Below are 26155 nucleotides of genomic sequence, written 5' to 3' on the forward strand. Positions count from 1 at the left end.
TATGTTGCAAATGCACCTTCTAAATTTACTTTTAATGTATTGTTGCAAATGGTAGTGCAAGGACCAGCATATGGCTGGTCTCAGAGCTGCTGTCAGGATGTGCTCTTTCCCATCCGCTCCTGCCTCTCGTTGAAGTATTTCCTCTGCTCCTGTATGGCTCGTTCCAGCAAGGGCACATTCATCCCTTCCACGCAGGTCAATATTCGTGCCTTTACTACAGGACCCTCACCTGGGAATATGAACAGGAAGTTTCTGTAAAAAGAAAAACAGACGGAGCAGCTTGGAGGCAGAGAGGTTCCCTCAGGCAGCATATGGCTCCAGCTGGCCAGATAACCATAGCCTGAGAACTTGCAGGAGACCAGACTGGCCGCATGCTTTCATCGATGCGAGCAGTGGGCCCGGGAGCAGGTTAATTCAGTGACATGCTTTCCCTCTGCCCTGTTGGCTACAAAATGCTGGTGACTGACACTGCACTCTCCTTGCACTGGGGAACACTGAGCCCAGGACATGGTGGTGCCAGTGCCTGCCATGCAGCATCTGTGCACTTTGTGGCTGGATTAAGTTTGGTTTTCCCTGTCCAAAAAGCATCAGGGATGGGCTTAAGCTCATTTCTGAATGCCTCTGTGCAGACAAGAAGAGGACAGAACAAAGCTAGGCTTAGAAGAGGCTCAATGCTGACTATAACCAACAGTTCATTGGTGGCACTCAAATAGTAACAAAGAGCTGCACAAAAGGGGCCAAACCTTGGTGACACAGCCACCATCTCAGCCTCCTCCCCTTCCACCCCTGCAAAATGGGGCCAACTCACTCCCAAGCTGTGATGACCAAAATAACATGTCTTTCTAAAGGAATTTTGCAGCAGAGGCTTAGCAGGTCACTCACAAGATGCCACGTGCAATGTGGCTTTCCACATGCCACCGAGGATTTCAATGGCATGAATGCGAATGCTTGTTAACAGGTGTGGCCAAGACAACACTTGGGATTTGCCTCCCAACCCCACAGCCCAGCCCAGATCATGGCTCCCCATGCAAAACACTGTGCAGCTGGAGTAACGCTCAGCGCACCCCAGGAAAGGACAACAGGGTGCCCTGCATGACAGAGCCTGCTTGCATTCCTCACGCCCCATGTCTGAGGGCAGGGATATAATTAGAGACTTTCAAGGACGGCAAAGACCAACCCAGCCAGCTCGCCATGAGGTACTGCTGCAATCAGCCACGTTTGGAGCAAAGATGATGTGGTGGCTGGCAATGGTGCCAGAAGGCTTTAGCACAGGTTTCACAAGCTCAGTGATGTTGCTGAGGCGCTTCCTGTTTCTAACAAAATCTGTGCCAGAGCCCCAGATTTTCACCAAGGTAAGGGTGGCTCTTCTCATGGTCAATGGGGAGAGACAGGCTGTTCCTGCCCTGAATCACCAGAGGCAGCCATGTGAGATGAGCCTCCTTTGGCCAATGCTAACCTCTGGCAGTGTGTCTCACCATGCACTCGGGGAGCCACGAAGGAGCTGATGAACCACGAACAGCAGCAAAGGGCTGCAGGTTCCGGGAGCATTTACCTTCCCTGTGTTCCACCTCTCCCAGGACCATGTAGAGAGATCCCAGCTGGGCTTGGAATGGCTCCACAAACTTGGTGTCGACACAGACCCGGTACTGAGTTGTGTGGTGCTGAGCAGTGAGAACGGCTTCGGACCGGGCCAAGTCGTAGCAGCATAACCTGGGAACAATTGATTTGGGAAGCTCAGCGGTGCAGAGGTACAACAGTTACAAACACAGGGAGGGGGGTCAGCCAGTGAAGGAAAGGCTTGGCTTGCAAGGAGAGCGGGGTACCCTTCTCACCTGCCAAACGTCCTCAGCGCCTCCCCCTCTGGCACTGAGCTGTTGATCTCCCATGGGAAGTAATAGACACCAGCATTTGGCAGCATCTCACACCAGCGCCGTTGGGCCTGCAGTAAAGCAAAAGATCTGAGCTCATGTCACCCCAGTACCTCATCCAGATACTAGGTGACACTGCCCCAAAACTCCTTCCTTGCCCAGGGTCCCCCATCAAGGGGGCTGCAGGAGCTTCATAGCTTCCCTGCTGAGTCCTGTTTGCAGCTCAGTGCCTATGCCAAGCCCTGGGCATCCTGGCATAAAGAGGGGCTACCTTCCCCCACCACAATCCAGCGTAAACAGCAACAGGCAGCCCACCAGATCCTCCAGGTCTCCCCCAGTATATGGATGGGTTGAGAAAGGTTGAGGAAGTGGGGAAAATGGTGACTGAGAAGTTCAGAGAGTGTGACAGACCGAGATGCAGGAATAGATCCAGCTGCTGAGGTGATGGGGTACCATGCAGCAAGATTCAGGGTATGATCCTGAGTCTGTTCTCATGCTGCAGGATAAGAAATTCTGGCAGTGTGTGATCCTGCAGCTGGAGAACAATTACTTGGACACAAGCCAGCCTGGTTTCCTCAGTAGTCTAGTAGGGTTCAGAAGACAGCCATGAGTGAGAATGATTCACCCCAAGAGAAGACTCAGGTGGGACCTGCTGGGAGCTCCAGTGGTGGAGCAGGGCTGGCACGGGCAGGCCAGCCACAGCACAAAGCACACAGAAAAGCAGGAATGCAGAGCAGCTTCAGCAAGATTTTAATTCTGCCCAGCCAGTGCTGCAGCCAAGCCGTTGGCTGTGCCCCAGAGTGGTTTCTTTTGGCATGATTTTCTCTTCGATCTCCCTTGCAGGATGCCTGTGTTTGGCGCATTTCCATGCTCCGTTTACTGCTTTTCTCTCTGGTTTCTTGCACCGCTGGGGTTTCTTGCACCCCCAAGAGCTGCACAGTGGCCCAGGCAGAGACTCCTGCAATTCAGACAGGTGGGGCCACTCCAATGGGTTCGAGGACCCCCAGTATTGATTATGCAGCCGTGGAGACACGCTGAGCTGCAACCCTGTGGCTTTAATGTGTGTGGGCTTGCCCACCCCACACATTGCTCAGAGGGTTGCAACCTTGCAAAATGCCCCACCACCATCCCATAGAGGACTGCTGTGGGAGGCCACTGAAACCAGGGCAATCCTGGCTGACCTAGTCTCTGCACATGCCTGAACTCCGGGTCTGGCTGCCCTGTGGCCCCACGCAAGGCTGTGGACACCCACGGCAGGCTGCGAAACCCCTCTGGCAGGGTCCCAACCAGCAGTGACAGAATGGGCACTCTGCAACCCCCTGCATCTCTGCCTCACCTAACCCAGATTTAAAGGACCTCCCGAGTAGGGCAAAGGTCATCCTGTATCACTCAAGTTTTGCTCCTGAATCACGCTGTGCAGCAGGACAGAATCAGCCAGGAATGCTAGATGCTCAACGTGCATTTAATGCACTTTTTAACATATGCCCAACCCCAGCTGCAATATGCTACGTGTCCATTCAATGCACTATTTAATGCACGTGCAACCTCAACTACAGCATGTTACATACACATTTAACGCACACTTGGCCCTAAGTGCAGCACATTATATGCAGATTTAGCGCACTACCTAATGCCTGACCAAACGCAGCATGCTATATGGGCCTTTAACGAACTGTTTATTTAACTATCAAATGCCTAGCTGCAGATGCAGTATGTTATGCGCACCCTCAACGAGCTATTCAATGCCCAATTCAATGCATGCCTAACCCCAAAGGCAGCCCGTTATATGCACACCCCATGTGCTACTTAATGCATGCCCAGCCCCAGCTGCAACACATTATATGTCTATTTAGCGCACCGTTTCACGCCAAATTTAAAGCATGACGCCATGCGCGCCCTCCCCAGCTGCAGCCCGTTGCAAGCACGCTTTAAAACAGGCCCGGCCCCAGCTGCAGCCTGGCCCGTCGCTCACCGCTCCGCCGCCTCTTCCCGCGGGAGGTGGCGGTCACGTGGCCGGGCGCGACGTCTCCGGGGCGTGACGTCACGGGGAGCGTGACGTTGCGGGGGGGGAGGGAGGGCGTGATCGGTAGAGCCGAGGCCGGTACGGGCGGTGGCGGGGCCGGGGTTGAGCGGAGCCGTCGACGACGACGACGACGATGATGATGAACGCGGACCTGCGGAGGGAGCGGGCCGCCGCCACCTTCCAGCCCGAGCTGCTCACTCACATCCTGGACGGCGGAGCCGAGCGCACCCGCCGCCGCAAGGAGATCGGTGAGGGAGGCCCCGGGCGTCCCGCCGCCTCCCCCGGCCCGGTCACTCCGGGCTGAGGGGACAGTGTGGGGGCGGGGGGGGCTGTAAAGGAGGAGGATGTTTTAAGAGAGGGAAAGTGGGGGTGTGGGGAGAAGGGGAGACCCGAGAGGGGGCCTTCAGGGAGAGGGAGATCGGGGTAACGGGGCGGGGGGAGCCCCGGGGGAGGTGCGGAGGGAGGAGGCTGTGGGGAGAGGGAGAGCCGGGCCGGGGGGGAGGGTGTAGAGGAGGGAGGGTGTGGGGAAGGAAGAGCTTTTGGGGAGAGGGGAAAGCTGTGAGGAGAGGGCTTGCAGGTGGGGGGGGCTGCCTGCAGGAAGGGGTTTTTGCTTAATGGGTTAGAGGGGAGCAGGAGCAGCGTTATGTCCCTGATCCCCTCTTCTCCCCTTCCCAGAAAGGATTTGGGGTGGTCCTGATAGAACAACATCCTTTTACCTCTCTTTGCCCTTCCTCCAGAGAGTAAGAGGCAGCTTCTTGTGGGCATTTTTCTTGGGCCCTCTCCCCTCCTTTTTCCTTCCTAGTACATTCTTGCCCAACAGTACAAATATGACCTCTTTCTCACCCACTGCTACCATGATACGTGAGATTAATGGAAAAACCTCCATCCTCTTTCTTTTCCCAGCCCGCGCTAGGGTGGGACTGTCAGCAGCTGGTGGTGTGTAACTTGTGTGCCAGAGGGGACACAAAGTTGGTGGCCTCTGGGTGCCTTGGTTTCCAGTTGGCATAGTGGCAATAATAGCTGTGCCCTTCTGCAAGGAGTTGTATGGGGATCAAAGTTCGTGAGGCAGTCTGATCTGGCAGTAATGATGGCTATTTGAGGTTGTTGTTGAGGGGGCTGCAGGTCTTGCATCAGTAAATTAACCTCCTGCCAAATCCAGAGTACTCTGAACTTAGTGTGGTTTGTGTGTGGAATGGGAGAGTGCCCTGTTGCTAGAGTCCTTCCCTCCAAGAGCTTTGACTTCATTCAGATTTCATTAACTTTTAATTTTATTTTTAATTTTCTGATATCTGTACCTTGAGGTACAGCAAGCGAGGTGCTGAATTGTTTCGCACCCGCTGTCTGTTGAGGTTTGCGGAAACTGAGTTTGTTTTCCTCTTCTGTTCTGTTCCTAGAGGCTTTAGTTATTAATGACCCTGACTTCCAGCATGAGGATTTGAACTTCCTGTCCCGTAGCCAACGCTATGAGCAAGCCATCAGGAAGAGCTCTCTGATGGTGATGAAGTTAAGAGAATATGGAATTGCAGATCCGGATGAGATCTACTGGTTTAAAAGGTACCTAGCGGTGGAGTTTACTTCTTGTATGTACTTTGGTCATCACCAAGGACATTAGAGTTGTGCTTTTTTCATATGTTTGCTGTCCAAAGGAAGCTAAAGACCTGTATGAAGCCCACTGAAGTCTTGGCTTCAATGAATTTCAGATGAAACCATGATTTCCTGAATATTGTGTTTTCTTAGATTTTTGACTAGAAATGCACCATTAGTAATTACACCTTTTTTTAATTATAGATGGTGCAGAAAGTAAAAAATGGGATTTGTAGTCTGATTTTTTTTTTTTCAAAAGCAATAAAAACTATACTGAAATATTTGCAACATCATCAGATCTATTCAGAATCAGCTGCTAATGAAATCTCTTAAAGCTGATTACTTCACTTTGCACTTAGACCTAATAAAGTTGCATTACAGGCATACTTGAAAATGTTCCAAGGTAGTGTATAAGTTCTTGTTTATAACTATCTGTCCTGTCTCCCTCTTCCAAGCTCCTGGTGCTATAGCGGTTCCCTTTGACCTAGAGGCTTTTTGTTGTATCTGACCTTCTGTTTTTCTGATAGTATTACCCTTGGATTAAGTTAATAAAAATAAAACTGTCTTTGCATCTGAGTTTCGTTCCTTCCAGCTTGCAGGGAACTTAGTTCCTGACTTTGACATGTTTCTCCCCTTAGTTCTATTAAACTCATTCTGATATGATCAAACGGAAACCGTTTAACAGAGAGATTGCACAGCTCTGGAAATCTGGTTGTAATACAGTTAACATGGCACAGTAAATGATGCACTGGTAGAATCACAAGCCCCCTCTGACTGGATTTAAGGAAAAGCTGTCATTGGCCTCAGGACATGAATATTGGGACTAGTTAGTTAAAATCATCTTGTCTGCTGTAGTTTTAATTTCAAAGAAATTGGTCTGCACTGACCTGTGTCTTGAAAATTCTCATGGAAGAAATGTAAATGTTCTTCTGAAAGTTTGCATCAGTAGACAATAATAACAAGAAAAAAGTTCAGTGACTGTATTAGATTATTCAGATACTGCATGGCAAAAGTTAATAATTAATTTTTCCTACACAAGGATTGTTGGAGGTGACAGGGAAGTTTCTTTGATTATTTTCATAAGGAAAATTCAGAGAAGTCTATCCAGTATATCAGCTGGCAAATTTCAGCAAAGTTTGCAATGTAAATGCTGGCTTTTGGTAGCATTACTGACAACATTTTATGAAAATAGGACTTTTCTGAAATAGTCAAATGATAGATTCTAGTTTTGTCTTTCCATAAACTTATTTGGGAGTCAGCAATTATTAACTTTAAATGGATGAAAGCTTAATATTTCATATAGGTACCAGATAATACATCCATATCTTATGTGATATGAATAGTCAGGTGTGACTAGTCAGAATTCATGATCCAAAATCAACTAAAACAATGGGGAAGGCACACTTTTCAGAGTCAATTCTAATTGCAGACATTCAGGATTTCAAAAGATAATTGCAGTTACTTTAGACTGACTGTATTTTCCAGTGTCTTCTGGAAAAACATGTAGAAGAATGAAGAGCAGTACATATGCTTCTTAATCACAAGTGGTGTGTGTTTGCTCTAAGAACTGTATACTGTTAATATTCAGGATTTGAATTCTTTAATGTCTGGTGTTTGCAAGGGAGGATATTAGCTTACTGCTGCTTAATAAATGGAAGAAATGAAAGATTATTTTTTCATCCTTTGATTTCATTTGCATTTTAACACCTGTCCCCACTTTCTCACCTGCTGAGTGTCAAACATTTTTTAAACTTAGTGAACTCCACCCAACTTGCAAAATTAACTTTATTTCTGTCACATATCCAAACATGCTAATTGGTGCTAACTAGAAGGGACTTCATTTGTGTAAAAGCTGGCCTTGAGAAATTGTGTTTGGGTTTATTCGTTTTTCCAAACTGAAAAACTGAATGGATATGGTGTTGTGGCGTGCCGTGAATGAAGTTTATGAAATAGATTGAAGTCCTTGATTCAGATGTCAAGTTGTGTTTATTGTGATAGACCATCAGATTTTTACATATGGAAGCTTAAGATCCTTTGGCGATAATCCCTCATGCCTTGTGATTATCCCCAAACAGCAGGGACATATTTATTTACATATGCAATTTTTGAGAATTTTGAGCTAGTTGTTTTCCTGTAGCTTTTGTATACTGCCAGAACTTCACTAGGTAGCTTTGTATCATGACTGACCAACTTTATAGCTTGATTTATGAATAGGCGAGGAGAAATGCTTCTTCCTTCAGCTGCCCTGGAGATACACTTAAACAGTTGTTGCTGCTGTGACATGTCAAACTGAATGCTCCTCGTTCCTGTTTCACAAAGGCTTTGTTGGACTCCACAACATAAGAGAATCTATTAATTAAATTTAGAAGCAATTAAAATGGCTTCTGAATCTAGTCAATTCTTCCTGTGTCTTAACATGCGTCAACACTGCAGTTGCTGCTGTGACTACAGCTTTTGAAGGCCAGAAGCCTTAAAGTGCCACTATTTAAGATTTCTTTTACAGTCTAACTGCAGCAAAATGTAAGTCAGCATGAAAAATGGGAAATTGTTCTGATGTGTAATGCTACACAGCTCTTTGAAGAGAGCAATCTGGTCAGTTTTAATTCACCTTCAAGTATAAATAGCCTTTATTGAGAAAAATGAGATTAAATAAAGAAGTGAAAAACAGTTGGGAGAAACTGGGTCACAGAAGAAGAGAATATCCAAGAGCTGCAAGTCAACACATGATTCTTGTGTTCATAAGCATTGCATGAATGTGCACTTTCCCTGTGAGAATTTGCCCTTACTTCTCATTTTGACACAAAAGCTAGGACCTGGAGTAGCTTTCAGCAAATCAAACCAGGAAGAACTGTAGTTGGGCCCTGCTAGCCACTGCTAAATTAATTTGGAGTGGATGAGTCTGACTTGGGGTTTCTGATACAGCTAGAAAAGCGAGTTCATTTCCATAGCATTTGTTAACTCTGAAGCCCAGTAAGTACAGGTCAGACATACCTCCTGCTCCTTCTCCACTGAGGCGACCCTTCATGCTCTTCCTTGAAAGAGTTACCTCAAGAACCACAAAAAGCTAGAAAAGTTTGCTTGCAGATTTTGCTTTAAAGTTACTGACCCCATTTTGTGACCCAGTTCTGCAGCCTGAGAATATCTTTGCAACTGTTCATTTAGCTTTGGAGTCTCTGAAAACAGACTTGGCTTCTCTTTTACTCTGTTCACTGATAGATATGCTATCAAACTCGTCTGTCAAATACGAGTGTATTTTAGTACGTGGGTGGCGTTGGATGCTGTGAAATGTGGAAGGATCTATATTGCCAGAGTAGCATATTACTACACATCCTTCTCCTGTAAGTGGATTTGGAACTGTAGCCCTCCTCTTGACTGACTGATTGTTGTAGCAAGTCTGACTTCAGACCAACAAGGCGATCATTGGTCATTGATCAAAGGGCTAGTGCTAGATGCAGCTAGCCACGTTCAGTCTTGATGTAGCAAAGTACTTGAACAGTTACATGATCCAGCCTTTGGAGAACAAGCTGTATAGGTAGTGGGAGATGCCAAGTAGGAATGCAGAAGTTGGGAGGGGAAGGAGTGAGAGTTTGAAGAGAGAGAAAGAAGGAAAGAAAACCTGTTGTTCCTCCCTTCACAGCTAGTACTTCTGTTTGCACTGTGTCATGAGGAAAATGGGATTTTCTCTCATTGTTATTCAAGCTGTTAAAAGGCATGTTAAGAAAATCCTAATCATTCAGTGTGGAGTATGCAGAGACGAAAAGTTTCTGCTGTAAATTAGCTGGCTTTCAGTTCTGCTTTCAGCCTTGTTAATGCAAGAAGCTGTTAAAATGCTGCATGTTTAGTTGGTGAAATAGTATGACCTTCTGACACAGGGATATTAAAGTATCCTCTTACAAAATGTCATTCTTACTCCTATTAGAGAAGGTGCTAGTCAAGCATGAAATATCTGGCACTTGCAATTGAACTTACTGATAGGCAGTGAAAGTTGCTGGTGTGACCTTTAAGAAGACTTTTTTTCTGTAGCGTTGCCTTCAAAGAAGCAGTGTCTGACCTGGTTTTTCTGACAGCAAAGCATGTGTTGCACCTTTTTCACAAGTTTCTCTCAATGGCTTCTGAAAATATGCGAAGAACTATTCAAGCTCTTCCCAAGCTGCCCTGGAACAATGTATTTCAAAGTCAGCACTCTTTTTCTCCCTGTAGGTTTGTCCTTTTTGGGCCCAAGGAATAGACGCACAGTAATTTTGCTGTAGGCGGTGAGGAAGTAAAGGGTGCTGCTATTGCTATATGGGTCCTGGACTAAAAGAATAACTCACGTAGGAAACTGTAAGAATGCTGAAAAATATTCCGTCTCGCTGTCCTTGTAGCATTTTTAAGCCCTTGGTTACCCTGATAACTTTGGCTTTGTAAACTTGTGCTGCCATAGGCAATAGAATGATTTCTGGTAAGAGAATTGTCTGCCTTGATTCCAAGAACTCTAGGCACTGTACCTGCACTCACACCAGCTTAAAGCACAGTTAATACATTAATCACCAGTCTAGATTACTTGATTACAATAGTTTTGCCTCTGGAAAGATCTGTGGTTCATTCAGTCTTGTCCATTTAAAATAAGTGTCTTCAACATGCAGTTCAGTGGTGCCAAAGAAGCTTTGTCCTGCTTTCTCTCGCCCTAAGGCTGAGTTTCACAGTTTGTATAGGGATCTGGTTTTGAATTATCAATTATTTACTCTCTGCTCCCACTCATTCCAGGCATGGTGTAAAATGCCAATCACAAATGCTGCTGTAATTTGACAAATTAGATGCATAGCATCCGCTATGCAGTGCAGATCTGTGTTGGCAACAAACTCTTAAATGTGCTCCCTGGGCAGGTGTTAATACCTCAAGATGGAAGGTTATATTTCCCTTGTAGGTGTCTTGGGTAGGTGGCAGAGACCTTATATGTAGGTATTTATGCAGAGTGCTCATTTTTTCCTCCTCCATCTTAGAGTTTGGATGCAATAAGCATTCATGTACAGTAGATTGAAGATGAAAAAACTGTTCAGACTGCAGAATGTTGAAGGGAAGATGTCGTCATTTACTACATAGCTTTTACACAGTGAAATTTTCTGGCACGTTTGCGTTATAGAGCTTGTTTTAATTGGGAATGTACTTTGCCTGCCATCATGGCTACTAAATGAATAGAGCTTTCTGTCATGAAATAATTTCTGTTGTGATGAAGCACACCTAAAATATCTGATTTTCCTTGCATTCCCGCCAGTACTAGCCTGTAACAGTAATTTTAATTGAAGGTGAGTTCCTGATCTCACAACTGATAAAACCAGCTACAGGTAATACAGAGCGCTCCTGACAAGCACTTGGTCGCCTAAGAAGCCTTTTCCTTTTCAATACATAGTGCTTCTAGCTAATAATGGCCTAGTTCTAGGCTACCAGCAGCAGTGGGATTTATTCCCACCAAGCCTGAGAGAAGGGGGAGAAAATAATTTGGTTTTCATGTCCTCAGTTTTAAGTTTCCCATGAATCTTTGTAGAATAGTATTTTTTCCAGTTACATAGTAACAGCAGGATTCATGGGGTGAAGAAAATGCCTGAAAGAAACATTTATTTCCCCGTTAGCATTGCTTCTGATGCCTCTATATTTGGAGGTTGCTTGGAGGACAAAAAAGGGTTGAAATAGGCAGAGATTATTTATCTTATGCTACAGTTGGAGAAAAGCCTTTCAGGATCACAGTAACAGTAAGACTGAGATCCAGATCCCTCTATTTCTCTCCTGTAGAATATGCTTGGGCAGTTTTCCTGAACCTTTCGGTCTCCACTTCAGCATGTTTCAAAAAACCTTAGAGACACAAACGACTGATGCTCAGAAGGAGAAATGGCTGCCCCTGGTCCATGGAGTCAAGATAATTGGCACCTACGCCCAAACCGAAATGGGACATGGTTAGTTCCCTTCAGGGATCAATGGGTAACCTCTTTTCTCTAACTCCACTTTGTAAATTGATGATGCTCCCTAGGTAAATCTAAAAGGGGAAAGGTAAAATAGTTGGGTTAACTGTTGATATTTCCTGCTCTATAGCCAGACAGCTGCTTCATTTCACATCCCAACAATCATAGAGTTAGTTTTTGTCTTTTCCAGAATGCACCTCTTAGCTGATAACTGACTTTGTAGTTGTTTTTAAGCCCTGGGAGTCTGAATTTCACTTGAACTGGTTGGAACATGTCAGTCAACAGTACTGTGGTTTTTATTTTTGCCTGAATTTGGGGCATGTGTATCTCAGAGTTCTTAGTGCACGACTGGCCTGCATAAACAGGTCAGAAGTATACCTTTAGATGCAAAGTACCATGGTGAGATTGTACATTTATGTTTTTGAAAGTAAGGTATGCTTTGCCCCAAGCACTTTTTTTCCAGATGCTACTCCATTGCAGCTATACAACTTCATGGAACGACCTTGGTTTCAAAGAAGAAAAACATCTTATTCCTACTATTGTTGAAAACGACTTTCACTTCTTCAAATGGAAGAACGTTTAATGGATCAGAAAACAGTCTTTTAGCCCAGAACCTGGAATTATGGCGGTTAAATACCAGCAAGAATAGTTTAACAACAAAAGACTCCAGTGCTTGTGCTGGCATCTAAACTTGGAAAGCATGATACGTACAAGTCTGGACAATTGCAAAAGTTAGATGGTAATGCCAATTGCCTGGCTGTTCAGTTACAGCTACTCATGGTAGCAGAAGTGTTTGTAGAAGATGCAATACAGGAAATTTTGTCATCTGTTCTACTTGAGGGAGATGGAGTGAGCAAACCTAGCTCAACGCCAGAAGCTGAGAGACAACCAGATGGCAACAATAAATGCCTACTGACCTTGTTTGCTTTTTCACACCAACTTCTTTAAATCAGACACGTATCCACACCAAAGTGATTTGTTTTACTTGCTATTTCACATTAGATCATTGCACTTTCTTGCCTGGTGATGGTCTGGTTTACTTATAATTCTCATGGTGTTTGATGGTAAAATTAGTATTTTGACACTTAATAGAACTAATATGGTGATAGTATGGTAAAGTAAATATGCTTTCCATGCTGAATAATTAAAATGCAACTGTTTGGCATTCCTGCTGTGCATGTTGAGTAATTGCCACTGAGCTCTGCTTAATTTAAGCAGAGCTTAAATTTAAGCAAAATAAAAATCCTGATGCTTAGAAACTGGTGATGGGGAAACAGACCTCTGGATTATTGAATTGAATCCTAGCCTGCATGGGTAGTTACTCAGTTTTATCTTGGCGAGTACCTACTTGATAGCCTGTGTTGGTTTTAACCTATTCCATAGTGAATAAGTCTCGAAAAAATAAAAGAAGGAAAAAGCACGAGTAGCACAGGGCTGAAAAGGAAACAAAAATAAGTAATGAAAATACTGTACGGTTTCTACCTGGTTTATAGCTATTGCTAGTAAATAAGGATTTTCTTTCAGTCTTTGACTGTCAGCTGTGTACTTCTCACCAGTACTGAATTCACTTAAAATCTGGTATTCCTGATAACCCATTAGCCCCCTGTTGAGCTTGGTCATTGTTAGTCAAAAAGCTTAGAAAACATTTCTACTGGGTTTATTAGTTGGTTGAATTTATTTGTAGGTGCCTGAGAACATCAAGGAAAAGAACTACAGTTCTTAGGAAGCTCTAGGGATAGAGCTAGTTCATAGTAATGTGTGTTTAGAGGTAAAGCAAGAATGCATTCTTCCCACTTTGATAAGAATGCCAACTGAGTTTGAGCTAAGCTCAGATCAGTGCTCTTTCCATAATGCCTATCTCATTTAAATATATATAGGCCTGTTAAAGACCAATTACATTATTTCATACACAAATGGGCCAGATGGACAACCTTTGTAGAGAAGGTACTGATCCTCAGTCTATATCCCCAGTATTTTAATACTGAAAGTTATCAATATTTAAAGATTTAACAAGCATTTAATTCTTTATATCGAAAAACTTAATAGACCACTTAACAATCTAACAGTGGTGTTTGACAGAACTTGGAGGAAGAGTAGTTCTAATGAAACATATTTAATTGGAGAGACTTTGTGCTGGCGATACACAAGTTGAAAAATGTTGGCTTTCTTTCCAAGTTGTTTATGTTCACAGCTTTGACTTATGCATGCAGAGCACTGTCCTTTTAAGAGAGCTTTTAAAAATAGTAGAAGTTGAAGGGAGTTGAGTTGGAATGTAATATACACTAGCTGTGTCTGATCTTTAATAAATAAAGTAGTGAAGTAGATAGTACAGACAGTTAGGACTTTCCTTTTTTAAAAAAAGAAAGTTCAGAGAAAACCTATCTCATTCAGCTGGATAAACTGGGACTTCTACCAGGTTCTACCCTCAAACCATGGGAAAAAAAAAAAAAGTAGACTTCATATCTTTGGGTGAAGGCTTGCTTCATCCAGCCAGATCACATCTCAACAGACATTCTGACTCAGCCTGTTTAACTTAGGGATGCTCTGGTTTTCAAACCATAGTGAAGGTCTGGTCTTTGGACTTTTTTTAATCAATCATGGTATGTAAAAAATATGGGAATATTGCAAATGCATTTTATGTCTGATTAGAAGGAAATGCATTGCAGCATGTTTATTTCAGACTAAGTGTAATTTCTTACTATTCAGGCTGGAGAAAAGGACAGTGCTCTGGCTTTCTAAAATACACGTGCTGAATTCTGATTTACACATGAATAATTTTTTTTTTCTTTTTGTCTCTTCCTGAATCTCCACCATGAATCCTCATGCTTGCTTCCCTCCCATAACATTCCCTTCACGCTCCCATCCCATGACACTTCTTTCACAGCTTTGTTCATCGTGGACGGCCTGAGCCTCTGGACCTTCATCTGGGCATGTTCCTCCCCACCCTTCTCACCCAGGCAACCCCAGAGCAGCAGGATCGCTTCTTCATGCCTGCCTGGAACCTGGAGATCATTGGCACTTATGCCCAGACTGAAATGGGCCATGGTACAGTACATTCACTAAATGCTATTTCTAAGAATGGCTTTGTGTACAAAGGATTCCCTTGCCTGGGAAAAATGGTGTGTGTTTACCCCACAGTCTTTACGCATGCATTTGTGGCTACAGGGAAAAGTGGACTGCCTCTGAAATTTTTAATAGATCATTATGCCACATGCTGCTTGCCCTTTTTTTCTCCTATGGGAGAGTCTGATGTCTGTAGTTCTATATATGAGCATACAGAATGCCCCTCTTGTGCGAATCAAACCAGTATAAATTACTGCATATGGCTATGGTGATGTCAATGTCATGACATCTGTTCATTTCTACACTTACCATTCTTTCCAGTGTGATTTCTGCTTTGCTCTACTTAACATTCAGTGTGAAGACAAAAGGACAGAGCTTTAAGGTACTGAGAGAGATGCCAAAAAAAAATTAAGAGCTGCTTGTCACCTTGGGACTGACCTTGGATCAGAGAACATGTGGATGACTTGGTTCCGATGCTCATGTTTTGTGGGGAGCTTTATTCCCCCAGTTTTTTAGTTCACTCCCACGTGTTCTTTTTAATTGGACCATGAAATGTTTTTTTGTTTGTTTGTTTTTGTTTTTTTTTCAAATTCTCTGTCTCAAGTAGACTTTGTTCTTTGTTGCTATTCCTTTGCTTTCAAGCTTTGAAATGGATTTTGATAACTCCAGCAGTATTGTGATTGCAACACTTCTAATCCAAGTTTCAAAGGGAGGATACTATGCCCTGGGAAACTTTAATTTTGACATCTGAGAGTTTCAGATGAGAATTATTTTCTGAAGGTGGGCAGGATTCACCTTTTGTGCTGAAGTGAAATGTAGAGACTGTATGAAGCATAAAGTAACTGCAAGCCTGTGGAGAATCTCTTGCAACTAGTGAGGTTTGAAGATCCTTTACCAGCAAAGTAAGTCTGTGTTAAGCTGCCTGTGGAAGTCTACCTTTAACTCCATGCTTTGGAAACGTGGTTGCATCAAGGTGATATCCTTTTTCATGTTGACGCTCTTGTGTAGAGTCACTGCCTCTTGTCTTGCTCTGTCAGTCCAGACTATCAGGAGTGTTCACAGCTTGTCTAGTTTAAGCAAGTAGGCCTGGTGATTTCTTTTTTTTTTTTAATATGCATGCATGGACAATGCCACTGCCAAGACAGGTGTGTGCGAAGTAAGGAGTTGGGAGCAGAAGGCAAATACTGTTTCTGGAATTGTTACCTTCATCTTTTTGCAATCTCTTCATCTACCTGCATCAGTACCCTAGCGTATGCATGCCATTACTTGCTGTCTTGGAGCTATGGATGATCTCGTTACTGTTCCATCAAGTGAGGAGAATGTAGGCCTGATGAGGGAATGAAGAGACGATGGGTACTACTTAATTCATCTTGTGGCTGAAAAGTATATGATTTTTATTTTGCAATTTAATCAGATTTCAGTTTTAGTGAAATCCAGGTGAGCATGTTTTTGTGGACCCTTTTAAGTGAGAAAGAGCTTCTGGTGTGTAATAGCAGAAAGGTGTCAGATTGGAGGTGCTTGGAAAACTAGTCTTAGACCACTGGGGAAAAAAACCAACATGTTTTCTAAGAACTGGCTTCAGGTCCCAGAGTATGGTCTGACTCTCACTTGTTCTTCCTTAATTGATTGATATTTAGTCCTTTATATAGCCTAAAAGCAAAGTTAAAATTTGTACATTACTACTGGAGTTCAACTTTCCATTGTCCAATTCTGTCCTTGTCTCTGTTTTGTGACTGACTTTCTGCCAAAACAATGTGTTTGCTTATTTTCAGGAACTCATCTTCGGGGTCTAGAAACTACAGCTACTTATGACCCTGCTACCCAGGAATTCATCCTCAACAGCCCCACTGTGACCTCCATTAAGTGGTGGCCAGGCGGACGTAAGTGCATCACCGTGTGTCTAAATCTGGAAGATGTATGGAAAAACTTAGGGAGGGGATGTTGTGTATTATATCTACATAATGATGACTGAAAGTTCATCCAAAGAGTTGGCTGAAAGGCAGTTACTCTTGCACAACAAGTAACAGACTTATCAGAGCCTACTAAAACTTTGGATTATCTGTGTGCTCTGAATTGTGTCTCAGAATCATTCACACTGCATGGATTTATTGTAATTTTTGATAGGTTGTATCAAAATCTTTATAGTTCCTTCAGCTCCACTGGCAGGTTTGCCAAGGACTTGATATTGTATAATCAAGAGAATCGTATTGTGCAACTTTCATTGACTTGAGCAACATTGTTTGTCTAGCTGTAGAATTCAGATGATAACCAGTGTTGTAAATCTGGTTTTCTAACACATGATCTGCTTAAGGTAATCTCAGATCCTGCTTTAAGGAAAGAGGCTCTCTGTATATAAGAGTGTTCGACTGTTTGTTTTCCTTCTGACTCCCTCTCCTTTTGCAGTTGGAAAGACGTCGAACCATGCCATTGTTCTGGCTCAGCTCTACACTCAGGGCCAGTGCAAAGGGCTGCATGCCTTCATTGTTCCCATACGGCAGCTGGGCACCCATGAGCCTTTGCCAGGTAAGAACAAATGTTAAGGGTTTAGCACTCATGGAACATGTTAGATCTGTTTCTCTCCAGCTATATACAGCTGCATGTGTCTTTTTACTGTACATGACTTATTTCACTAGCTGATTTCAGTGAGTAGTTGGTAGGTCACAGGGCTTAAAGGAGTATTTCTGATTGAACTACCACTAAATCATCTTTCATGTCATGCTTTCAATGTGAAGATTAGTTTGCAATTTGATTCTGTCCCAGTGTTTCCCCGCTATGCATTCTGGGAGGCAGTGTGTCCTACTTTCTGAAAGGGAAAGAACACCTTTCATCATTGTCTAGCTAGAAGTGAGCTGGATGATCTTTAGAGACAGCTCCCCCAGTGACTGGGTGGTAGGACTGCATGCAAATTATGAAGATCCTCATGTTTTGATGTCCACTTTTCCATCAAAGAGATTAAGGTCCTAGTTAGCTGTTACTCCTAACAATGCCAGAACTTGCTAGAAAACTAACCAGTCTTTTTATTGGAGAAGGCTTGAACCTCTTGTGGTGTTTAGTTCCTATTTCTTAACACACGTGGCTTTGTCTGTGGCAGGTATCACAGTGGGTGACATTGGGCCAAAATTTGGTTATGATGAAATGGATAATGGCTACCTGAAAATGGACAACTTCCGAATTCCTCGGGAAAACATGCTGATGAAATATGCCCAGGTAAAGCAGTGAATTTCAGCATATGCTCTTAGAAATGGACATTTCAAATGCTCTTGTGTGGTTGAATAGCATGCCAACAAGATTGTAGGTTGCTTGTGAGTGCTACATGATGAGTTTAGAGCTTGACATGTCAGCATGTAAAAGGGAGGAAACTTTGAAAATCAACAGGCTGTTCTGGTTTGTTTTTTTGGTTTTTTTTTGTAGGTTGAACCAGATGGCACCTATGTGAAACCGCTCAGTGACAAACTAACGTACGGGACCATGGTGTTCATCCGATCTCTCATTGTAGGCGATTCAGCTCGCTCCCTGTCCCGGGCTTGTACCATTGCCATCCGCTATAGTGCAGTGAGACACCAGTCTGAGCTAAAGCCAGGGTAAGTGCAGTGAAATAAAAGAGCAGCCTTAAGTGCTGAGGGAAAATTCTCAAATACTGGAGGGAAGAGGGACTGCGGTTGATGTTGTTTGCTTTGGCACTTGATAGTTTCAAAACACTGTTCCATCCTGGGAAGTGAGTCTTCTTTCATTCTTGACTTCCAAAATGCCTTCCTCCACTGCCAGAGGCTTTTGCCATATGGTCTTAGATAGTCTGGCTTGATACAGATGCAGCTTGTGCTATCCAAGTGAAGAACCTACTTAGAGTTGAATGGGACTTCTGCAGCAGTTTGCTAGCCACTGGCATACTAACTCATCTGTATTTTGCTCTAGGGAACCAGAACCCCAGATCTTGGATTATCAGACTCAACAATACAAACTCTTTCCTCTCCTGGCAACAGCATATGCTTTTCATTTTGTGGGAGCCTACATAAAAGACACCTATCATCGTATTAGTGGAGACATCCATAAAGGGGATCTGAGTGAGCTGCCGGAGGTACTGTGTCCTCTGGAAATCAGAGGGGTGTTTGTTGATTTTATGTAAGGTTTCTTTACAGCATGGGAGAAAAGGCATCAAGCCTTTTTGGCTTTCACTCATGAGACTTCTTGTAATACTTTAGATTCAGAGATCCCAAGCCCAGTATGTGCTGGTGACTTTTACTTCTTTATTTGCACTATTCATTTAGCAGCTCTTTATAAAAAACAGGGAGTAATGCACAGTGAGAAAGCTACTGTGAATATATTTCTTTAAAAGGTGACTTTTCAGGAATGATGGCATATTGCTTGGGAGTGGAGTTAAGACCGGTCTTATGCTTGTGCTGTAGCTCTTGATTGTTCTTCCAAGTGACTGGGGTAGAACTGGTGTGTTGGTCAAAGGTATCAGTACTATACTGAGGGTTTAGGGTTTTAAAATGTTAGTTTTCAGTTAAGGATTCTGTCTGAGAACGTAATGCAACGATAGGCAATTGAAAACAGTCTTGTACATACAATGCCTAGAAACAGGAAGAATGGGGTACTCAGAAGTCTTCACATGTACAGAGGTTTTCATATAAACAGTGTGGCCCAGGAAAGAGTTCTTACAAGAAAAACAAGACCCTGTGGGACTGTGGAAGGATGGTGTTGACTCTGCTTTTTTCTGGGAGCTGCAGTACTTGGCATGTATGTATGCAAGCTAAGAATGGCAAATAAAAAACCTAAACTGGCTTTGCTTTTGTCTCTCAGCTCCATGCACTGACAGCAGGGCTGAAGGCATTCACTTCCTGGACTGCCAATGCTGGTATTGAGGAATGTCGGATGGCATGTGGTGGGCATGGCTACTCTCGATGCAGTGGCATTCCTGACATCTATGTCACGTTCACCCCGTCCTGCACCTACGAGGGAGAAAACACAGTCATGATGCTGCAGACAGCTAGGTATGGTAGCTTCTGTCTAGAGACATTCTTGCCTTGGCATTACGATCTTTGTAGTTGAAGTCATGAGCAGAAGAGTATCCCGTTACCATGAAACTGGTCTTTCATGTTTCTGTCCCTTGCCCTATTTTTGACAGAAGAGTATGCCTACAACTATTCTTTGCTAGTCTGACCCTAGGTAAGATGACTTATCTCCATTCAAACAACTCATGAGTAAGAGTTGCTATTTGTTGTTTCTATTTTCAGATTCCTTGTCAAAAGCTACACCCAAGTTAGTTCTGGACAGCAGGTTACTGGCATGGTGTCCTACCTTAATGATCTCTCCAGGCAACGCATTCAGCCACAGCATGTGGCTGCTAGGTCTGTGGCTGTGCGTATCAATGATCCAGTCAGCTTGGTAGAGGCCTACAAAGCACGTGCTGCCCGGTGAGTTCACACTTACAAGACTGAGCCAAGCACCAGTAAAATTGTGTGTGTTGGGAGATGGTAGTGATGCACTGCCCTGTTAATGTTAGATTCTCAAGGTATGGTTTGCAAAGCTTTGCTCCATGTGTTGCTTTCAGGAAGTGACACACTTTACTAGGTTGAGGTCAGTGTTAAGTGTTTTGAGGTTACAAGAGGCTACGTACAGCTTATGCATAGCCTAGATACTCTGCTCTGTTCCATTTTGAAACATCTTTTTCTTATTTAAATGTGAAGTATATTCGAGTGTGCAAATACCAACATTGTTCGAAATGCTCAGAGATCTATCTGGAGAGAAACAATCCTGATATTAAAGCCTGTTGTGAAGGAAGTGTGAGAGTAGAACAGATGCCTATGTGTGAGTAGGTATTCAGGCACCACATATGTGCTGTCAAATGTCGTCCTGCCCTTCTGTAGCAGTGTTCTAGCTGCAGCAGTGGTGATAGGGGTTTTAGAGCCACAACTGCTCACTCCAGGCAATGTATTCAGTCATGGCACATGACCTCTGAGTTCTTCTGATGTGTTAGACTGAAATTCATATGAATTCAGTGCACATAACCTTGTTAATGTGGTGTTACTGCATAATCTGTTTTTCTTCCTTTTATGAAATAGGCTTGTAGAAGCTGCAGCAAAGAATTTGCAAGCTGAACTGAACCACAGAAAGAGCAAGGAGGATGCCTGGAACAGAACTTCTGTTGATCTTGTGCGAGCATCTGAGGTCAGTGATGTGCCTGATAAAGAAATGTGCTATAAGAGCTGCTCATCTCTTCGTGAACCTGATTCACCTTTAATTTCTTGTAGGCACACTGTCACTATGTAATAGTGAAGCTTTTCACAGCAAAGCTGGCTGAGATTAGTAATGCAGCTGTCCGTGCTGTCCTGACTGAGCTGTGTCTCCTGTATGCACTGTATGGGATCAGTAAGAACACAGGGGATTTCTTGCAGGTTGGTATCTTTCTCCAACACTTTAAATCTCTAGAGCCAGAGTCATTGTTTGCAAAGATGCTTAAAACGTAAAGTTGCACAAATGCTTAGGCATAAGGTCTTGACTGCTGAATTCCAGAAGGCCGTTAGCAGTGCAGGTCTGATGGAAGGCTCTTGTCAAGTTTCCCTTGTGATCTGCCAAAAGCGGAGTTGGATGATAAATGGTAACATAGATCTGTCTAGGTTAGCTTAAATGTTTTCCAGTTGGTGACCAGGTGTTGTATGTTAAAAACCAAGGAGTTAATAAAGGAGATGTAAGTTAGACATGCTCTGAGAGCTATATGCATTTGTAAAGTAGTGTACAAAAGGGGGATATTGTACTCCAGATCTTAACCCATCCTTCAGTGAATGGGCTTGAATTGTCAGGCGTTACTTTTCTTCTCTTCATTCTTTCAGTTTGAGAATGTTATTTGTGCAGCAGTGTTTTATTTTGTCTTCAGGGAGATGTAGTATGTTTTTTCTTCCCATTTTCCTCTTTGCTGCTTACCAAAAAGTTCCCTGAAACCAGGAAGAATTTAATATACACATAAGTGCATTCTTCAAGGAACTTGCTACTGAAGTTAACATACAGCCACTCTAAAGAATGAGTGACCCATCAAAGAAAAAATAGCTAGGGAGTATGGTAGGCTATGCTGGGCATCTCCTTTTGCTTGTACACTATGGCAAATTGCCAATTTGATTACTTAGCACTTCGAAATAAAAACCTAGTGTTTTATGAACAGCTGCATTTTTGTGTGGGGGAAGGCTGACCTATGTTAGACTGTAGGGGAAGGGAAGGTTCTTGCGACTTGTGTACTCTTCTGATAATCTCTTTTTTTTTTTTTTTTTTTTTCCCCCCCCAAGGCGGGTATTCTGACTGATGCCCAAATTACTCAAGTGAACCAGCGTGTGAAAGAGCTCTTAGCTATAATTCGTCCCAATGCAGTAGCGCTGGTAGACTCCTTTGACTTTCATGATGTTCATCTTGGATCTGTGCTTGGCCGGTATGATGGCAATGTCTACGAGAACATGTTTGAGTGGGCAAAGAAATCCCCACTAAACAAAACAGAGGTAAAGAAACCTTATTTCTTCATCTTTAGGTCACGTGTCCAGAGAAATAACCCAATTTAGGGTATTTTTATTTTGATTCAGTGATCTCGGCATGTAATTGATGAAGGGGGGAGAAAAGTCACTAGTGGTAATGGACCAAAACTAGCAACCTACTTCTGCTCCTCTGCTTTCAGCACACCTTCTTCAGTTACTCTCCCGTGTGTACCTCACATGCATCCCTGTGGGATACTTTTGAGTTTCTCGGTTGAGGGAGGAAGTCATACTCTCCCTAGAGAAATAATTGAATAATCTCATTCAATTTAAAAGAAATCATCGCTTGCTGTTAATTCTGCTTAGTGACAGTAGCTGTGAAAGCCTTACCTGTTTTCTGGCAAATCTTTTGGTGCCTTCAGGCAGTAGTAGTGACTGGAGAAGAAAATAAATTGCTCTCATGTAGTACTTAAGTGTCAGGTGTTGCATATCTGCCCTAAGGCTGTAGCTACAGCTGAGCTAATAAAAGAAACTGAGCTGAGAAGAGTCAGTGTCCCTCTTCTGTCAGCCAAAACAGAACTCTAAATCCTGTCTTGGTGGCCTTTACTACCTTTATTTGATTTGGACAGCCTATCTCCTACGACAGGCTGCCAGAGGCTGTGATTGTAGTTAAATCCCACCAGAACTTACTCTATTTTTTTTATGCTTATGAAGTCAGTGGGGCTTAGGAGCTTCGTTACAGTCCCCTTAGGAAGCCTCTGCCAGTTTTCTTTGAATTAAAATGCCAAAGAATTTTCTGTATGGATATAAAAATGTCTTGCATTCTTTTTTCTTACAAGAAAGGTAGTGGGGAAGCTATTTGTTTTGGCTTATATTCTCAGCCTTTCTGTCATATAGATGCTCAAATACAGGACTTAGCTGGCTGTTCTTAAATCCCCAAAGTGCCTCTGATTCAAGTTTCCTTAGTATAAAAACACACTGCAAGATGTAAAGAGCTGAAACTGTTTTAAAACTTAGCCCTGACCTTGTTGTAACCACTGTCTTTTCCTCTTACAGGTTCATGAGTCTTTTCACAAACACCTGAAGCCAATGCAATCCAAGCTGTGAAGCCTGCTGTTTTTTTAAAATGCACACTTTTTCTGACCTGAAAACTGGGTGATTCCATCCTTTCTTCAGGCACCTAAATCAAACCTTTCAAATCCTGGTAGCTGTAGGACAGTGAATAATTGTAGCCTTTCTTTCCACTTTTATAAATCAAGGAGGTGTTTGGGGAGAGTGCATAGGGATTGATGCCTGTTTTTAAAGTGCAATTATAATGGTAAAATTAACCTTTTAAAAATCTGGGAAAGCTTTATGGATTCATACAAGGATTGCTTTGGTGAAGCTGCTAACTAGAGAGAAGTTACTGTCAACTGGAAAGGTAGCAGGATTTTACTACTAAGTAGTTAACAGCCCTCAGGCAATAGCTTCTAATGAGCAGTTTTGTCCTGCAAAAAGCATCAATGTCTTGATTTTTATTTATTTTTTTTTTTTAAGATTAGCACCACCTCTCTGCTTGTTTGGCAAATATTTATGCTATCTAAAGCCTCCTCCATAGTTTTGTGCACATGAATCTGCATGTGGCACTATTTTCCTGGTGTAGCTTTGAAGCTCCTTCTCTGGAGCTCTGTTTTATTCATCTTTCCAGAAGACATCTTCATGTTTTCCAATACATCCTTCTTTCACTGCCCTGCAGAAACTCCTTTTGCCTGTGTGCCATCTTCAACACTGGCACCTTACTCTTTGTTAATAGGAAGTCAAAGGAGAATATAGTGATGCTGCTCTGAGGAAAAAAAACAACTAGTAATAATCAGTTAGGTGCTGATAATAGATGTTCTGCCCTTCTTCTAACTGTTAGTATTTTCATAGCACTATCTCAAAGCACTTTACAAATGTTACTTATGGTGATTTGATGTGAAAAACCACATGTAGTGGTACAAACTGCAAATTTGACCTGGAATGATGAAGCCAGTATTTGAGGGCAGAAATCAGTTGACCAAGGTCCTTGGGTCTTCAGATTGTTCTGGGATGTTCTTCTGGTTTTTAAAGGCATTCTTCAAGAAAACGACAATCCCAAGTGAAGTGTCCAGATTTTTTTCCTACCCATGTATTTCCAAGGAGCTTTCTCTGATTTGCTTAATTTTGTTTTTATATTGACTTGGGACTTGCACAGTGCTGTCTGGATTTAACAGGTGAAAGATTTAGCTTTTAACAGAACCTCCTGATGCCCAGTGAAATCAGTGCAACTGCAACTAAGCAAAATCATTGCTGTTTTTCAACACCAATAACTCTGTCCAGTAACAATAAAACCTCTCTTCACAACAGATAAGAGCAACTTTGAGCTTAAAACAGTAAAAAGCTTCAACATAAACCCAAATCCTGCAGTTCTGAGGCAACATCTGAGAAGCAGGTTCTCTGACAGCTTTGGTATCTGTTAGTCTCTAATTTTGGATCGCTTCTCATGGATGAGTTTTTCCTGGCACTAACAATGATCAGACACAACATTTGGCTCCACACATAGTAGCTGAACAGAAAGAAATGTTTAATTTTAAATAAAATAATCAAACTTGCCTTTTGGCTGCTGAGTCTTTCAGGTTGAATGGAACCACTGCTGTTCAGGATACCAAAGAAGGCAAAGGGCTTTGCCTTCTGTTTATTCAACAGAGCAGACTGCTGACCTGGGGAGGGATGTTCGAGGAGCAGGTTAAAAATATGCTAATGAGAACAGTACTAGCTAACTGTATGTACAGATTTAATAAATTACAAAAATGTGTTTTCAGACAAAATGTGTTTCTTTCATGCATTGCTTTCAGTGGATCTCAAAGTAATGGGTGAAGTAGAATGAAGTATTCAAAAGACCTTAAATTAGTTGGATTTTATTTGTCTTATTCGTAGCCTGACCTTTCTGGCTTTGCTCTGCGGTGTTCTAGGGCAGCCAACCCAGTCCCACAGCTATCCTTGCCTCTGCTGTTGCTCACAGCCACAGGAAAAATAAAACCAGCAGAGAGCAAAGCTGTCTGTGGCACATTGCTTGGTAATATTATGGCTCATAAGCCAGCAAAAGCTGGTTGATCACTGCCAACAGCAAAGATTTAACAAGTGTTTGACAGCAGAAGCTTTAATTCATAGAAGGTCTTTCTTTAAAACTGTTCCCCCTGGTTTTTTGGAGTAGATAGTGATGTAACAGCAAATGCTGTACTTCCTTGCTGTTGGTGAGGATATTGCACACTGTTTTTTCATCTTGCTGCTGTTAGTGGTAGGTAATATCTGAATGCCACAACCTGGTATGACTTGCCGTGTCTTGTGGTCAGCAAACAGCGTTTAAACTGTCATATGGCCCTGAATCCTCATTAGGACTCATCCATCTTTTGACAAAAAGTGATGGTACCATTTCCACGAGGGTTGAGCCTCTTCTGCTCAAGTAGAATTGATTTCAGTGTCAAGTAATGACACTTGTAAGCTACACCATTATCCCTGAAGAGTACTGAAACGAGTGGTCTGTGACCATGGTTTCCAGTCTGATTTGAACGATGGACTCTTAGAAATGCCACCTTTTGGTGAAGACTTTAGAAGGAGCCTATGTTGCCAGGTGGACTGGCAGCATGCATGGTGAAAGCCACTGGTAGATGGGTCCGCAGGTTATAAAATCTCAAAGGCAGGCACTTCTCCAGGGCTTTTTTGGAAGTAACAACTCAAGTACAAGCAAACAAGGCAGGAGCAGGGCTGGCTTTGTCCTGTACCCGGCTTTGGTAAGTGTGAGGGTTTTTTTAACCTGAACTTCTAATGTTTTCAATTAGCTGTTTCCAGCAGTGCTGGTGCAGCTTGCTGCAGAGGCTGGTGTAGTTGGATTTGCTAAATCTTGTCCCTTTGGAGAAGTGGTCACTAATTAAGTTCATCTAGTAAACTGTCCCAGGTGACCTGCAGGCAACAGCTCCAGCCGGGCTGTGCCGTGTGGGGTATTCACTGCTTCTCCTGGGGGTCCCTGGACCCGGCCTGTATCTCCTGCTGAACTGGAAGAGGTGGCTGCCGGCTTACCTGGCGCAAGGGCTGTACTCTTTGGAGCTGTAATCCCCCAGCGCCTGGACTCCGGCTGGCGCCTTCTGCTTGAACTGGGTTCTGGGTGTCTCGAAAGGCGGACTGTGATTACTCCTTATCAATTAAACAAGACGGGGCTGTAAAGCCCAGTGG

The 26155-nt window shown here is 43.2% G+C and overlaps 2 protein-coding genes across 8 annotated transcripts; one reads left to right on the top strand and one right to left on the bottom strand.

Moving 5' to 3' along the window:
- Nucleotides 1-13: 13 nt before the first annotated feature.
- Nucleotides 14-3941, bottom strand: TEN1 (TEN1 subunit of CST complex). Of its 5 annotated transcripts, XM_030013786.1 has the most exons (5): nt 3828-3886; nt 3742-3783; nt 1833-1941; nt 1553-1710; nt 14-229 (listed from the first exon to the last, which is right to left on the bottom strand). In XM_030013786.1, the coding sequence occupies exons 3-5, from the start codon at nt 1916-1918 to the stop codon at nt 93-95; spliced, it is 381 nt and encodes a 126-aa protein (XP_029869646.1). In that variant the 5' UTR covers nt 1919-1941; nt 3742-3783; nt 3828-3886; the 3' UTR covers nt 14-92. The 5 variants fall into 5 exon arrangements, with proteins under 5 accessions (XP_029869646.1, XP_029869645.1, XP_029869647.1 ...); XM_030013785.1 differs by lacking the exon at nt 3742-3783 and having other exon boundaries at nt 1833-1939; nt 3841-3941; XM_030013787.1 differs by lacking the exon at nt 3742-3783 and having other exon boundaries at nt 1833-1939; nt 3852-3871.
- ACOX1 (acyl-CoA oxidase 1) lies at nt 3934-24753 on the top strand. Of its 3 annotated transcripts, none has more exons than XM_030013781.2 (14): nt 3934-4139; nt 5286-5445; nt 11245-11405; nt 16247-16354; nt 16878-16997; nt 17566-17681; nt 17886-18055; nt 18387-18549; nt 19275-19465; nt 19709-19888; nt 20537-20642; nt 20726-20869; nt 21752-21958; nt 22985-24753. In XM_030013781.2, the coding sequence occupies exons 1-14, from the start codon at nt 4025-4027 to the stop codon at nt 23033-23035; spliced, it is 1992 nt and encodes a 663-aa protein (XP_029869641.1). In that variant the 5' UTR covers nt 3934-4024; the 3' UTR covers nt 23036-24753. The 3 variants fall into 3 exon arrangements, with proteins under 3 accessions (XP_029869641.1, XP_029869640.1, XP_029869642.1); XM_030013780.2 differs by lacking the exon at nt 11245-11405 and adding an exon at nt 14296-14456 and having other exon boundaries at nt 3936-4139; XM_030013782.1 differs by lacking the exon at nt 3934-4139 and adding an exon at nt 14296-14456 and having other exon boundaries at nt 5333-5445.
- Nucleotides 24754-26155: the final 1402 nt, after the last annotated feature.

This window comes from Aquila chrysaetos, chromosome 5 (genome assembly GCF_900496995.4).
Source record: "Aquila chrysaetos chrysaetos chromosome 5, bAquChr1.4, whole genome shotgun sequence".
In the NCBI taxonomy this organism is placed as follows: domain Eukaryota; kingdom Metazoa; phylum Chordata; class Aves; order Accipitriformes; family Accipitridae; genus Aquila; species Aquila chrysaetos.